Source organism: Stegastes partitus, unplaced genomic scaffold (assembly GCF_000690725.1).
Source record: "Stegastes partitus isolate 25-593 unplaced genomic scaffold, Stegastes_partitus-1.0.2 Scaffold871, whole genome shotgun sequence".
In the NCBI taxonomy this organism is placed as follows: Eukaryota; Metazoa; Chordata; class Actinopteri; family Pomacentridae; genus Stegastes; species Stegastes partitus.
The window spans coordinates 82,515-95,339 of NW_007578602.1; the positions used below are offsets into that span (position 1 = coordinate 82,515).

Below are 12,825 nucleotides of genomic sequence, written 5' to 3' on the forward strand. Positions count from 1 at the left end.
CGGCTCCGTGTTCACTGTAAATCATATAACCATGTGAATGAGTGACCCAAATGAACCCCCTCCCCTCCCCGCCAAATACAAAAGGGGACCTGGTGCAATGCCACCGACTCTGTCATGACATCCAGGAATAGCAACATGCACAGAGACCAACAGGCATAAACACTCTGATGTAATTAGAAACGCATGATCGCCCTGACAGCCATCACTTTGTCGCACACTGATGTTTTGTGAATCACATTTTGAAAAACTTATCACACACTGAGCCTTCACATTTGTTACCATAGATCAGGATAATGACTGGCACTGAATCACTGGAGCCAGATTGACTCTGTCACAATCATTCTGTTGAACCGTACAGCATCGACTACATCAATGTGAGCAAGTATGATGAGGAACAGATTAACATAATAATGAGACACTTACCCAGAAGATGAGATTGAAGATGAACATCATATACTTCAAGCAGCAGAGGCAGCCTCTTGCCATGTTGCACTTCTTGAATTCTAAAAGGAACACAAAGGATAGATCCAGGTAAAAGACTACGTATTTGCTGCCTTTGGGTGAGCTGTACTTGTTGTTGGTCTTGTCTCCTGCGCCGGCGTCAGCTGCCGCTCCAGCCTGCCCCTGCTGTGCGTTTTTGCGCGGCCCCGTGGAGCCGTAGAAAGCGCCGGCAGTGAAGCCGCGGCCGCCAAATGGGCGGCCAGACGTGGAGGCTTGAGCAAAATCGGAGTCACGGCTGTCTACAGAAGGGCTACGATGAATGGCTGACTCCTCACTGCTGGACTTCTCCATGCTCTAGGGCTGCAGCTGCTGATGAAGGGCTCTCTGACGCACAGTCTACCATAGTCTCAGAGATGACAGGACAGAGCAACTTGCCCTCCGAGTCTCCACTGCTTCACGCTCTGAAGCAATAAAGGGTACAAAAAAAAAAAAAAAAAAAAAAAGACACCCAGCGAGAACAACTACATCCACCTCAAAACACTGCAGCTGGATGAGAGCGTCTCCTGTGTGGAAGTGAGCTGAATGGAGATGAATGGAGCTGAATGGAGCTGCTCAGGCACCTCTGGCAGGTTCTAGTGTCCTCCGCTCACTGATGCTGCCTCGCTGTGATAATCCTGAAGGAGCATTACCCTCCACTGGACTGTGTTTGTGGGGAAGAAGTTGCAGCGCTCCTTCTGTGCACTCCTGCGATATCACTCTCCTCCTGCTGGGAACCGAGACCCCAGCGAGTCTCAGCTGCTCCTCTTCCACCTTCTCCTGCTGACCTGGTAACTTTTCTCTCCTCTCCACGGCCACGCTCCTCACCGGTCCTCCTCCTCTTCTCACTGATGCGCTCTCACTCCTCCTCGGTCTGTATCTCTCTCTCTCTGTGCCTCCTTCTCTCTCTGCCTGTCTTCTCTAGTGAACCATTCTGTGCTCAGCGGCTCAGTCCTCCGCACTGCCGGCGCTCTGCTCTCCCCACACTGGCTGATGTGCTATTATCGGCAGACGCAACTAACGGGCATTCCCTATCTCCCAACAAGAGCTCTGCCCTCCTCCCCCAACTCTCTCTCTCTCCCTCTCCTTCTCCTTCTCGCTCTCCCTCCCTCCCTCAGCCCCTCCACGCTGCTGAGCCGACAGCCAATGCAGCAGCTGCAACCAGACCTGAGCTCCTCCTCTCCGCCGCCTGTGTCTTTATTAAGCCCATCACTGGGTTTGCTTTGACTATACATGTTCAGCAATTTTATCTCCATCAGGGGGGATCGAGAGGCCGAAGATCAGATCAACAAAATACAACAAATAAACAGAAAACAAGGAGCGTGCTGGTAATTGCAGGAGCGTTGTGGGGAGTTGGCGAGGTGAAGGGTCACCGAGTGGAAATTGGCGGCCGGGTGTTCTGCATATGAAAGGTTTGGACCGTCTGCAGATGACAAAGACACCTGTGAGTTTAAACATTTCAGTGAAAGCTCTCAGACTTCATTTATAATATTCGCCACAAATCTCCCACACTTCATTCTAAAAGCAAGTCATTTACAATACACCGACGTGGGCGGCGTCGGCGGCAGCACTGAGCAGCCATTTGGTCATGCTCTTACTCTGAGTTTTTCGTCACTGCGCTGCCCAGCATCCATGTAAGGGAACCCAATTAACTGGCACCATCCCGGCTTTGGAATTATGGCACCATCTGAAGCACGGAAAGAGGACACCGGCTTTAAGATGCTGAACACTCTACGATGCGAAGCCAGGGTCAAACGCTGAATATTCCTTCTGATTCACGCACGCAGCTGACAAGATATTATACAGCTTTCATTTTAAACAGCCAAGTAGCTTTATGTGCATATCTTCACAGCAGCGAGTTTGAGAGGTGCAGGGTCCTGCAGCGAGGCTAGCAGCTGTCAATTTCAATAACAGCAGATAATTATTACCATAATCAATCTGTGTCGTCTTAGAGCTTGTCAATTTTTACCCTCAGCAGACCGTAACAACTAAAATAACAGCGTAATTGCCCCTATCGACGTCCAGAGTCAACCTTCTCTCTGAGCTGGTTAACAGAGGACCAGCGCTGGGCTGCACATTGTTCGGCCGGTTAATGGTCTCTCTCAGCTGAGTGCTGGTGATGGCTCAGCCTACAGGCAGATGGAGGGAGAGTTTTAACTCAGTGCTCTGAAAGGCAAATCCAGGAATGTCTAATCGACAAAGACAACGGCATCCAACCCCCGTGTGTTCCACGGTTTGCGAGTAAATAAACTGTTCTTGGGAAGAGCGTTATTGTAGCTGTAATTCACAGAAATGATGCCCGAGTCTGGCTTTAGCAGCAGCAGCGTATGTGTAGAGCACAGAACATGAATGCTGAAGACACATCACGAGCTATATAAGCAGCGCATGCCCTGGCAACGCAGGTTACCTTGAACCTGCAAATAAAAAACAGAATTCAAACTTCCAAGGATACAAACACAACAAACTGGAGGAACCAAGCGAGCTGGCTGGACTTTTCTTATCTTCATTCTTCTGCAGAATCGGTTTGCAGTTCGAGCATTTATGACTGAATTACTACAACTTAACATTACGTAGCATGGAGTAGTTTTAAAGTGTTTGGTAGTTGAGCTGGTGTGCTCGTGCTGCAGCGAGGGGAGGGGGAGGAGTGGATGTAGAGAGAGGCTGCACAGATCTGCACATTCTAGAGGTGCAGAGTTACATCTAAGCTGTTTTAAGGCTGGAAGGATTTATTTTCATGGTAAAACAAACTTCTGAATATTTAACTTTGATACACATTGGACAAGTTTTTAAAAATCAACAACTGGAAAAGGACATCAAGGGGATCTGTCGGTATAGTAAATACGAGGTGAGCAAGAATGCAACTTTCCAAGAAGACAGGACAAAATCTACTTACTCCTGACCATTAAATATAAAGTGACGCCTTCGGGAAGTCTCTGCTCTCAACCTAGAAATATCCCATCCCCATCACCCACAAACACACAAGTTGTCAGTTTTTTATACACGTCAGACGAGTGAAATGTTAACTGATGAGCTTCAGATGTACTGAGAGGCAGTTTGTCACCTTTGAAAATTAAATGACAAACTTGTTCCTTCATTATGCTATGCTACGCTAACAGACCGCATTTTATTGACATGTACAGAAAACCAGTCGCTGCAAACAAATGTCTCTCAGGAACTCTTCAACTTGGTTCAGCGGTTATCAGGAGAAGCTCACGTATGATTCTACAGTTACACCTTTCAGGATGTTGTGCCTAAAGTTTAGTTTTTACCAGGGCTGTCCTGATCCGATCCCAAAGATTGGGATCCGAGCCAATCAAACCGTAACCTGATCCATCCACTGTCGAGGAGGTGTTGGGAGAGCACAACATGTAGCTGAATGCTAGTAACGCAAAATCTGTTTCTAAATCAATAATCAACAACATGATGAACCAATAATGGATTTATCGATAACACAAAGGGAGCAACATGAACATTTGCACTGTGATGAGAGTGCAGTAAATGTGGAACAGCTACACATGCGACTGGACTGGAGGAGCGCTGTCGTACTTGATCTCAGCTATGGGTTAGCATTAGCGCTAGCTGTAGGTCATTAAGCATCACGGAAGTCTTTGTCATGGTGGCCTGTTGTTAGCTACGCCCCAACAAGGCTCTCTGCCTACCACACATAGCTGCTTGTAGTCCGAGTGACCGCCTCTTTGGGTCACAGGAGGAGTAAATAGTAAGAGGCTCCACCTGGTGGTGCAACCAGGTACTACAACTAAGCTACAATACATTTTGTTTGACATCTATGTAGACAATAATAGCAAGGTTTGTGACCAAACATTAATTAACAGCTTGTCTGCAGAAATGTAGTTTTTTTAATGCATTGCAGAGCTACTCAGTTATCGAATATACATTGGGTGGTTTTGAAAAACGTGTGTTTGAATTGTGTATTATATCATCGGGTCTCAGACTCCATATCATTATATCTATATCTGTGAAAATGTTGTATTACGTGAAAGCTCACACTATGTTCAGACTCTCACACACTAAAGGAAGCCGACACGAGTCTTGTAACAGTTCATTTTAGCCTTCACAAAAAACTTCAAGAGTTTTCACTTACGTTTGCAGTTCTCGAGACAGACCTGATGTCTGCAAAAGGGAGCAACTCCACATGATTAATACGTATTCATCATAAATACGGGTACCAAAGGTGACATGTCACATAATAGAAATAGGAGCTCACAGCTTCAAGTGAAAAGGTTTTCCCATCAGCCTCTTTGAGTGCGTGTAAAAAACTGGCCCTTAACTCAAATTCAATACATTTTACGCCAGTGCTGTTCTGACTGAGAGCTATACACATTTATCAGAGCTCAGTGGGGCTCTCAGTGTGCACGGCACTGATTCCTCAACCAGCCTGCAGGACACATCCAAGCCTGCACAGATCCATCCATCGACGCTGAGCAACAGGGCTGCTGCATTAGGTTGAGGGAGTAAAGCAAGAGAAAAAGACACAAAGCAGGACTCGGGAGGAACGGACGTCTGTGGGATGACACAGAGGAGTCGAGTCTTGGAGAGAAGATGAAAAATATGTGGAGCAGCAGCAGCAGAGCAGAGCAGACCAGAGCAGAGAGCCTGGGCTTAGACGGAGGGAGTGAGTGGGATGAGATTGCATTCAAACATTCTCTTTGGCGCTGAGCAAATCTGGCAGCTCCTTTAACATATGTATGTTGCAAAGACAGGACTGAAGGGATTAGAGCCCAGAAGAAACCAGCCGGGACTCTCCTAGAGCTCTTTAGATAAAGCTCCACAGAAGGAAATGGGATGCAAGCACTTAACCTTGCACCTGTGTCAGGACTCAGTGAACACATAATGAGAACCGGCAATTAACTCCAATACCGCCTTAAAACCCCCCAAACAACATGATTGTGCAGCGAATATATTTGTTTTTTAAAACATTTGATATTAGAGGGACCGGCTGCGTATCTTTCTGGCTTTAGCTGCAGTTTTTGTCGACTTCGTCTGGTCTCACTCAGTTCCTCTAAAAAAACGGCGAAGAGATTTTTTCCTCCCAGTGACACACTCCTCAAAGCTGAACACTATAAGAGGAATATTAAAAGGATCTTCCCTTAATTTAGTATTGCACTTGCATAAACTTGGGGACTTGCGAGAGGCACATTAAAAATGAATGATTAGTACTGAAGCAGCACCGGCTGAGATATTTATCCCTTACTATGGGTCCAAAAACAACATTTCCACATTTCCCATAATGCAACTGGAGATCTCAGTGCACACCAAGATCTAATAAACTCCACACCTCCCTAAGCTGCTCTATTTACTGGCCTGTTGTACCAGTTTTTTGCCAAACTGGCGACTATAGTCTGAATTTATCTCCATCAAAACATAAAGTTCTGTTCACACAACTCTTAATTGGATATTCGAGAAAAGCATGAGACTAACGACACAGTAAACTCAGTTAAAAAAAATAGAAGAAAACAGAAGGACAGAATATAAATGTGACATAAAACCCTCTCATGTTGTAGTGCTTTGTATTACCAGCTGAGCTCTCGATAAGGTGTGTTCTTGGGGCACTTTATCTGTGAAGCCGGGGGAAGAAAATGACAAAGTAGTTTGTGTGGAAGCTGAGCGAATGTTTTTTGATATCATAAAATTTATTAAGGCGTCTCGTATAATCCTGCGTGTGGATTTTGATGGCTTTGGCTTTTAGTTACTGCTTTAAAAGTTTGTTTTGGCACCTTTTTTTTTTTTTTTTATATTTACTGACATTTGCTTCCCTTTAATCTAAAACGAATATTTGTTCTGCTGATTGTTCTCGCTTTGCTTACTTGAAATACTACAATGTCATTATTTTTGACATTTGTCTGACTGCTCCACTAATAAGGCTTGGTAATTGGTAAATTTAACTATTGTGGAAATATTAAATACAGCCATGCACATCTATGAAACTCATTTCCCTCAAAATGTCACCGGATGAAAGACGACAGCGGCCTGAGATAATCACACAAGTACGCACGAGATAAGGAGGAGTGTTACGGAAAATATATAAAGTAGGGACAGGTGAAGTAATGTGTATCGGCCTCTATGATACAGGATTCTCAGAGATATTTACTTGTCGGCCGATTAAATCAGGTTTACATCATCTGAGCTCAGAGGTCTGCTCAGCGAGACGAGAACGATTCAATCTTTGTTTTTAACTTGATTTACAGAAGTTGTTTTCATTCAATCATCTTGTGTCCTCCAAGATGCCTCTAAGAGAAATAAACTTTAGACCCACTATTTTTAGCCAAAATAACGAACAGAGCCGCGTCTTTCATGGGGAAAATATCTGAATCTTTTTGACGTCTTTGATAGCCTGCCACTGAATGTCTCTGACTTACAATCGAATTACGACAGTCACAAGGTCATCCCACTCATGATGCCGCCCCAAAAATAAAACCGCAGTTCCATCAAAATGGAAATCCATTAGACTTCAAGAAAACATGCAGATTTAAAAAAAAGATTTGGGTTTAACTGGTGTTACGGCTAACAAAGATTTAATGTTTTTATAAAAAATGGCCTAAAAGACGACGACTGTTCATCTCTGCTCATCACAAGGAATTAGAGCTGCATACCTTTGATCAGTCAATCTGAAACCATATCAGACCCGCAGACGGATCTTGAATGACACGTAACAGCACATGATCCTGGTGTGAATGTATGATCAAGGCCCGAGCATAAGGAGAGGATTACAACTACAAAGGGTTTCCTCCCATGCAATATGTCACTGCCAGTAGCCCTTAGATCCTCTCAAGGCCAAGACCGTTGCTGTGGATGCAAACAGACAGCCATAACATGTTCCTATGTGGACCATACACTCCGAAGAACCCGAACGCGAACGGTTCCAACTAAACAAACAAGAAAATCTTTGCATTGACTGATCAAAGAACGCGCGGCGGCATAGGCATGAGCTAACAAGCTATTAATTCTGATGCGTGTCTCGCCTCCCAAAACAAATTAAAATCAGATGGTTTGATATTTATAGTTCTATCTTGCCCTTTTACGACGCTCTGAATATTACCCTCTGAGAAGAGGCCGGCCAGACAGGAGCGTCATTCCTCAGTCATTCTTGGGTGATTTGCTATCAAGAAGTCAATAAAGGTGTCTGGAAAGGGTGTTAATTAGGAATTTATGACATCACGCTCCCCTGAAGATCAAACCGTGATAGCTGGTGAGGTTTCCTGATAATGGCACTAAAGCTGGGAAGGATCGGGCGCCGTCTCTTAAAAGCGCTGCGGTCAGTGTTTAAAGTATTTTTAACACCGACCACATTTGGGAGCATCGGCATGGTGGTATTGACCACGCCGCTCCATCACACACACTTCATGCACCTGAGGCACTCGTCCAGTCAGATGAGGAAACCCCCGACAGTCCCGTCGTGTGAAAGCAGCTAACTGCAGAGATTTGGAAGCAGAATTTTCTGGCTCTTGTCAGGCTCTGAGAGAAAAAGCAGCAGTTATGACATATCCATAAAGCAGCAGACAGAGCGGTTCATGCAGGGTCCCCGCCGCTCTCACACACCTATATGAAATGAAATGCACACAGAGCCAAAAAGCCCCGGCAGCCGGTCCCGCAGCCAAGCCCCAATCTAAACTTAATTCCTGCAAGCACATCCATCAGAGCGGTGGGAGATAAGGCAGGACACGAGAGACAGGCAGGGTTTTACAAGTAAAGTGAGTATACTATGATTACAGGATGCTACATTAGCATTTAGATCAGAATGTGTCTCCTGCCATTGAAATGCATCGTAGCATCACAGTGCAGTAAAGTCCTGCTCAATAAGGGCCGTCGCTGAGGGGTCAGGCGCCTGTGATGTCTGTAGCAGGACGATATACGGGTCCCAGAACAGCCCTGAAGATAAATCAGGAGTGACACGGTGTTCTGATAATTGATCAAAGGAGCAGAATAGCCAGGGTCCACTAATGTCCAGCGCTTTATGTAATATTCAAAAGAGTCATAACTGTGTGAGAAAGCTGAAATGTCAGCAATATCTTATCCAGTTCGCTGGGAATGTGTGGAACAAGCCACCGGATCCGGGGCCCGGTTATCGATTTACTTGGCAAGAGTTAATTAAAGTTGACTGGAGGTCTTTATAGAGAATGTGGAACTTTTTCTTCAGCGCTCGTTTAGAAATAATGCATTCTGGATGTTTAATTATTGTAGAAATGTAGAAGTTTCTCTGAAAATACAGACAAAGACTGGGATGTTAGCACAGCTTTAAATGAATTAAACTCTGGCAAATACAACCAATGGAAGAAACTGCATTTACAAATAGAGCTTTTAACCTCGTATGCATGTTGTTTAGACATTTAGCATAACCACTCACTAACTTGACCAACAAGTGCCACACACATAAATACTGCTGCAGTCCATCCCTCCCTCCCCATGGCGACTGGACCTCTCGATGGCAGGACAACGCGACCCACCACACTGCTCAGGAAGGGAAGAGCCCAAAGCATCCAATGGATGGATCCGTGGACGCCCCACTCCACAGTCTAGCGGACCCAAAGGATGCGCTGCCAGCGTCCCGGTGCCAGACACAACAGAACCCTGCCAGAGGTTTCATGTCTGTGCCCTGATGGGTCACAGCTATCTTGGCAGTATTATGTGGGGACCTACAAAATATTAAGCAGGTGGTTTTCTAATGACACGGCTGATCAGCGTGCAGCTTAATGACCAACTGTTGTCCACATTAGTACCTCAGAGCTGGTCTGAGGTCGTTCAGTCTGTATGAAGTGTTCATCCTACACCATGCATCACAGCAGAACACAGAAACTGATACGATACCAGAAACAAAACATTCCAAATAACAGATGTTGATCCGCTTTGAGAAGCTAACTTTCTCAGCTTCAGCTCCAGATTTCGATTTCCGTCACATGAACAACCATCTGTGCATCGCTCCAGTGTTCATGGTCTGTATCTTTGTTTTTCACGTCCCGTCCTGGTATATCTGCCATATGTCTTGCAAATAGAAGTGAATAAATAAATAGGAAGCGATGTCACTCACAGCTCAGGTTTCGATAACCTGCGAGCGCCTGTGGCACAACGTTGAACCTATTTAAGGCTGTAGAGGCAGAGGAACATATGGTGATCAGATCTTTCTTTGCTCTGCAACCCTAACACCCCGCGGGTGAGGTGTGTTCACGTGGAGCCTCATATTCAAGCCAACAGACACTCAGATCTCCTCCTGTGCTTCAAGGAAACAGGTTATAGGGCACGTCAGAGAGCCTGAAGTGAGAAATGTCCTCTGGGTAGCAGAAGGGTTGGGCAGGGAGAAAAGAGACGGACAAGAAGGAAGGAACCGGAGGAAGACAAACAAAGCGTCCATTAGGAACAATAAGGCATGCAGCATGTGGTGTTTTCTCAACCCTTGAAGCTCCCAGAGCCTCCTTTATGTCGTATGTGTTGTCAGGATGGCTGCTGAGGGGACGACTTGGTGTTGTCTGGGGCAAACCGCTCCTCCACTCACATCACTGTATGATCTCCATTTGTGAAGCAGCAGGATTAATGGGTCAGTCTGTGCAGGGAGAGAGGTCAACATCATGGTCTCATCTTTGGTTTCTAACCCACATGGGGGAGGTAAACAGCTGGTGCCACAGACAGCACATGTCTGCATCATGTGAAGTACGTCCACCGTGAGCACTCGTCAATAAGCAGATGCATCTGAAGGAACGTTAAAGGAGCTGCTGACGCAGCAGTGAGGGTCAGATGGGGTTCATCAATATTTTAGTTGGCTGTTGGTGAAATGCAAAGAAAGGAGGAGCAGCTGCTCTGCTGTGCTGCTGCTGCTAAGGTGGAGATGGAGAGAGGTGGAGCTCGGACAAGAGGGAGAGCAAAAAACACGATGAGAGACAGAAGATAGAGCAGGATGATGAAGTGTTCCTCCTTCTGCTGTTCATGCTACTCAGTGCTACAGTTCCTGGCTGAGAATTCAAAGCCAAGGATGGATTAAAGGCACAACAGAACGCCTGAGGAGCTTTGCCATTGTGCGCGCCACAAAGACATCTCATCTCCATCTTATTGACTTCAGACTGCTGTTGTACCTCAGGGGTATTGATCAGTGCGTGATCTGGAGCTGCCTGTGACATACACAATCTTACCATTAACATAATCTCATCATAAAATAATACTAACACAGCCTCATGTGACAAGAGAAGAGAGAGACAGGCGGAGAGAGAAATGGAATCTGAACAAGCAGAAGAGATCAACCCATGCATGGTGGAAACCTGCAGAGAGGAGAAGATGGCCGAGCTCAGTTCAGCTCCAATCTGACCAGCTGGGTTGCGCCTCCCCACAATATGGTGAGGCCCGGCTGCCCATGTGTGAGTGTGTGTGCAGCGTGGGTCTGAACCGGGGACGTGGGGTCTGTCCCCTGGCGCCGACGCCGCCAATATGGCCGTGGTCATTCATGACCAGCCGCTCTGTCATCCACACCCGTGGAGAGAGAGGGCACCAGAGCAGAGGAGAGGTGAGGAGATGGGAGGAGAGGGGAGGGGAGGAGAGATGGAGGTAGCAGACTGTGGCAAACTGCCCTGGATCCCTTCACTTTTACAGGAACTGCCCCGCCGCGGATTAATGCCCTCCTCTAAACAAGCAGCTGCCGTGTCACTGTGTTTGTGGGGCAGTCTTCAGATATGAATCAGCAACTGCTGATAAAGCAACAGATAAAGCCGCATGCCATCTGAAATCACAAGACTTGGAAGACTTCACCGGTGTCTGCATAACTTTTTCATAAAAAACAAATCCCTGCTGAGGTCTACGAGACAGAGAATCTTTGTGATAGGTCTTGTCTAAACAGACGAGATTGTGATACAGCAAGGAGAGGAGAACAAACACGAGCTGATGGATGCTTTATGTAAACAGCAGAAAGGGAACGCACATAGCCTTTTCACCTCCATGGCGGGGGAAATGAAAACAGCAGATGTCTGCGGAGCTGCATAAATGGTGTGGAACAACCTCCTTTCACAGCCTTATAAACACTGAAAAACATTGTCTGATTATCTTATAAACATGCTACTTGCCAACACAATATCCATCTGTACATTTCTGTAGGAACGGTTTTAATAATTTAGTGCATGAGGACAGAAACCATTCACGCTCCTACGCCGAGCTCGCACTGCAGGAGTTTTATAACTTCCTGGCGGATTTTGAAATCAGGTTGCATCACACACATGAGGCAGAACTTCAAAGATCTTCTCCTCTCTAATCTCAGACATGCACGCACTACAAGATTTGAAAATAATGGCGCATCACAGACTACAGGATATTATTAAGATTACGGCGCCGGGGGGAGTCATCACGGAGAGCTGGGCCACCTCACGCCACCTCGTGTAGACGGCGACGTAAACAAACCCAACACGGCGGTGCAACAACTTGCTGAGATAACGCTTCTCTGCAGCGAGTTGAGGAAGACGCAGTCGGAGGTAAGATGTCAATGATTGGTTTTAATAGCCGTGGCTAACCTCGAGGGCGCCTGCTGCTCCAGGTCCGTCCCTGGTAATCAGATCCACTTCCTGATTTTAGGTCTTAAATATTAAACACGTTGAATATTAATAAGGACAGACTCTATAAACCCATCTCATTATCAAACAATCTGGGCTGAACAGCAGCTAAGACCAAGATCCCAGACCAGGTTTCTGGTTGTTGGGGGGGCGGCGCGGGGCTAAATCAGCCATAAACTCCTGCAGTGGGATCGCAGCAGCCTTTAACATGGCAGGGCTGCACAAAAACACTGTATATTACAATTTGAATAAAACACAAAAAATGTCACTGGATTACACAGAAAACTGTTTTGATGAAATAATCATTCTCCAGTGATTCAGTGCATTCGCATAGAAAATAACACGGATGTTTTAAAAAGCTGAAAATCGGAGCTGGAACCTTTCTCCTACGCCACTGCCAAAGACATCCAAAGTAGTTTTACAACAACCTGATTTTGCACTTGAGAGCTTTGCGACGCTGATTTAAACGGTCAAATTAGTCGTGTTGCCTCGCGTGGTGGCGGCGGCAATCGCAAAACACTGCAGACAGAGTGCCGTAGCACCACACAGCTCAGGTTTCTTTCCACCAAATCGTCCTTTCAGCGTTTCTCTCCTGTTCCTCGTTCTGTTGTGCACATGTGGAGGCTGGGTGGCGAGAAGCTCTGGTAAATAAAGTTTTTTAAAAAAGGCTGTGTCCGAAATCACTCCCTATGCCCTAAATAGTGCACGATATGGCTGTCCGAATGTTAAGTTACAAATGTTAGTGCACTCAAAATTTCCCACAATGCACCGTGAAAAGTCCAGCCGATGGTCACTAACCAACAACATGGAC

The 12,825-nt window shown here is 46.0% G+C and overlaps 1 protein-coding gene across 2 annotated transcripts in view; it reads right to left on the reverse strand.

Annotated features, from left to right (window-relative positions):
* tspan9a (tetraspanin 9a) overlaps window positions 1-12,825 on the reverse strand; it is a 170,540-nt gene that overhangs the window by 66,509 nt on the left and 91,206 nt on the right. Inside the window, exon 3 of one of the 2 annotated variants that reach the window (XM_008293292.1) lies at window positions 424-503. In XM_008293292.1, coding sequence (XP_008291514.1) covers window positions 424-486 — 63 coding nt within the window. In that variant the 5' untranslated portion in view covers window positions 487-503. Of the gene's footprint in view, window positions 1-423; window positions 916-12,825 lie in introns of those variants that run through there. The other variant, XM_008293291.1, reaches the window with a different exon arrangement.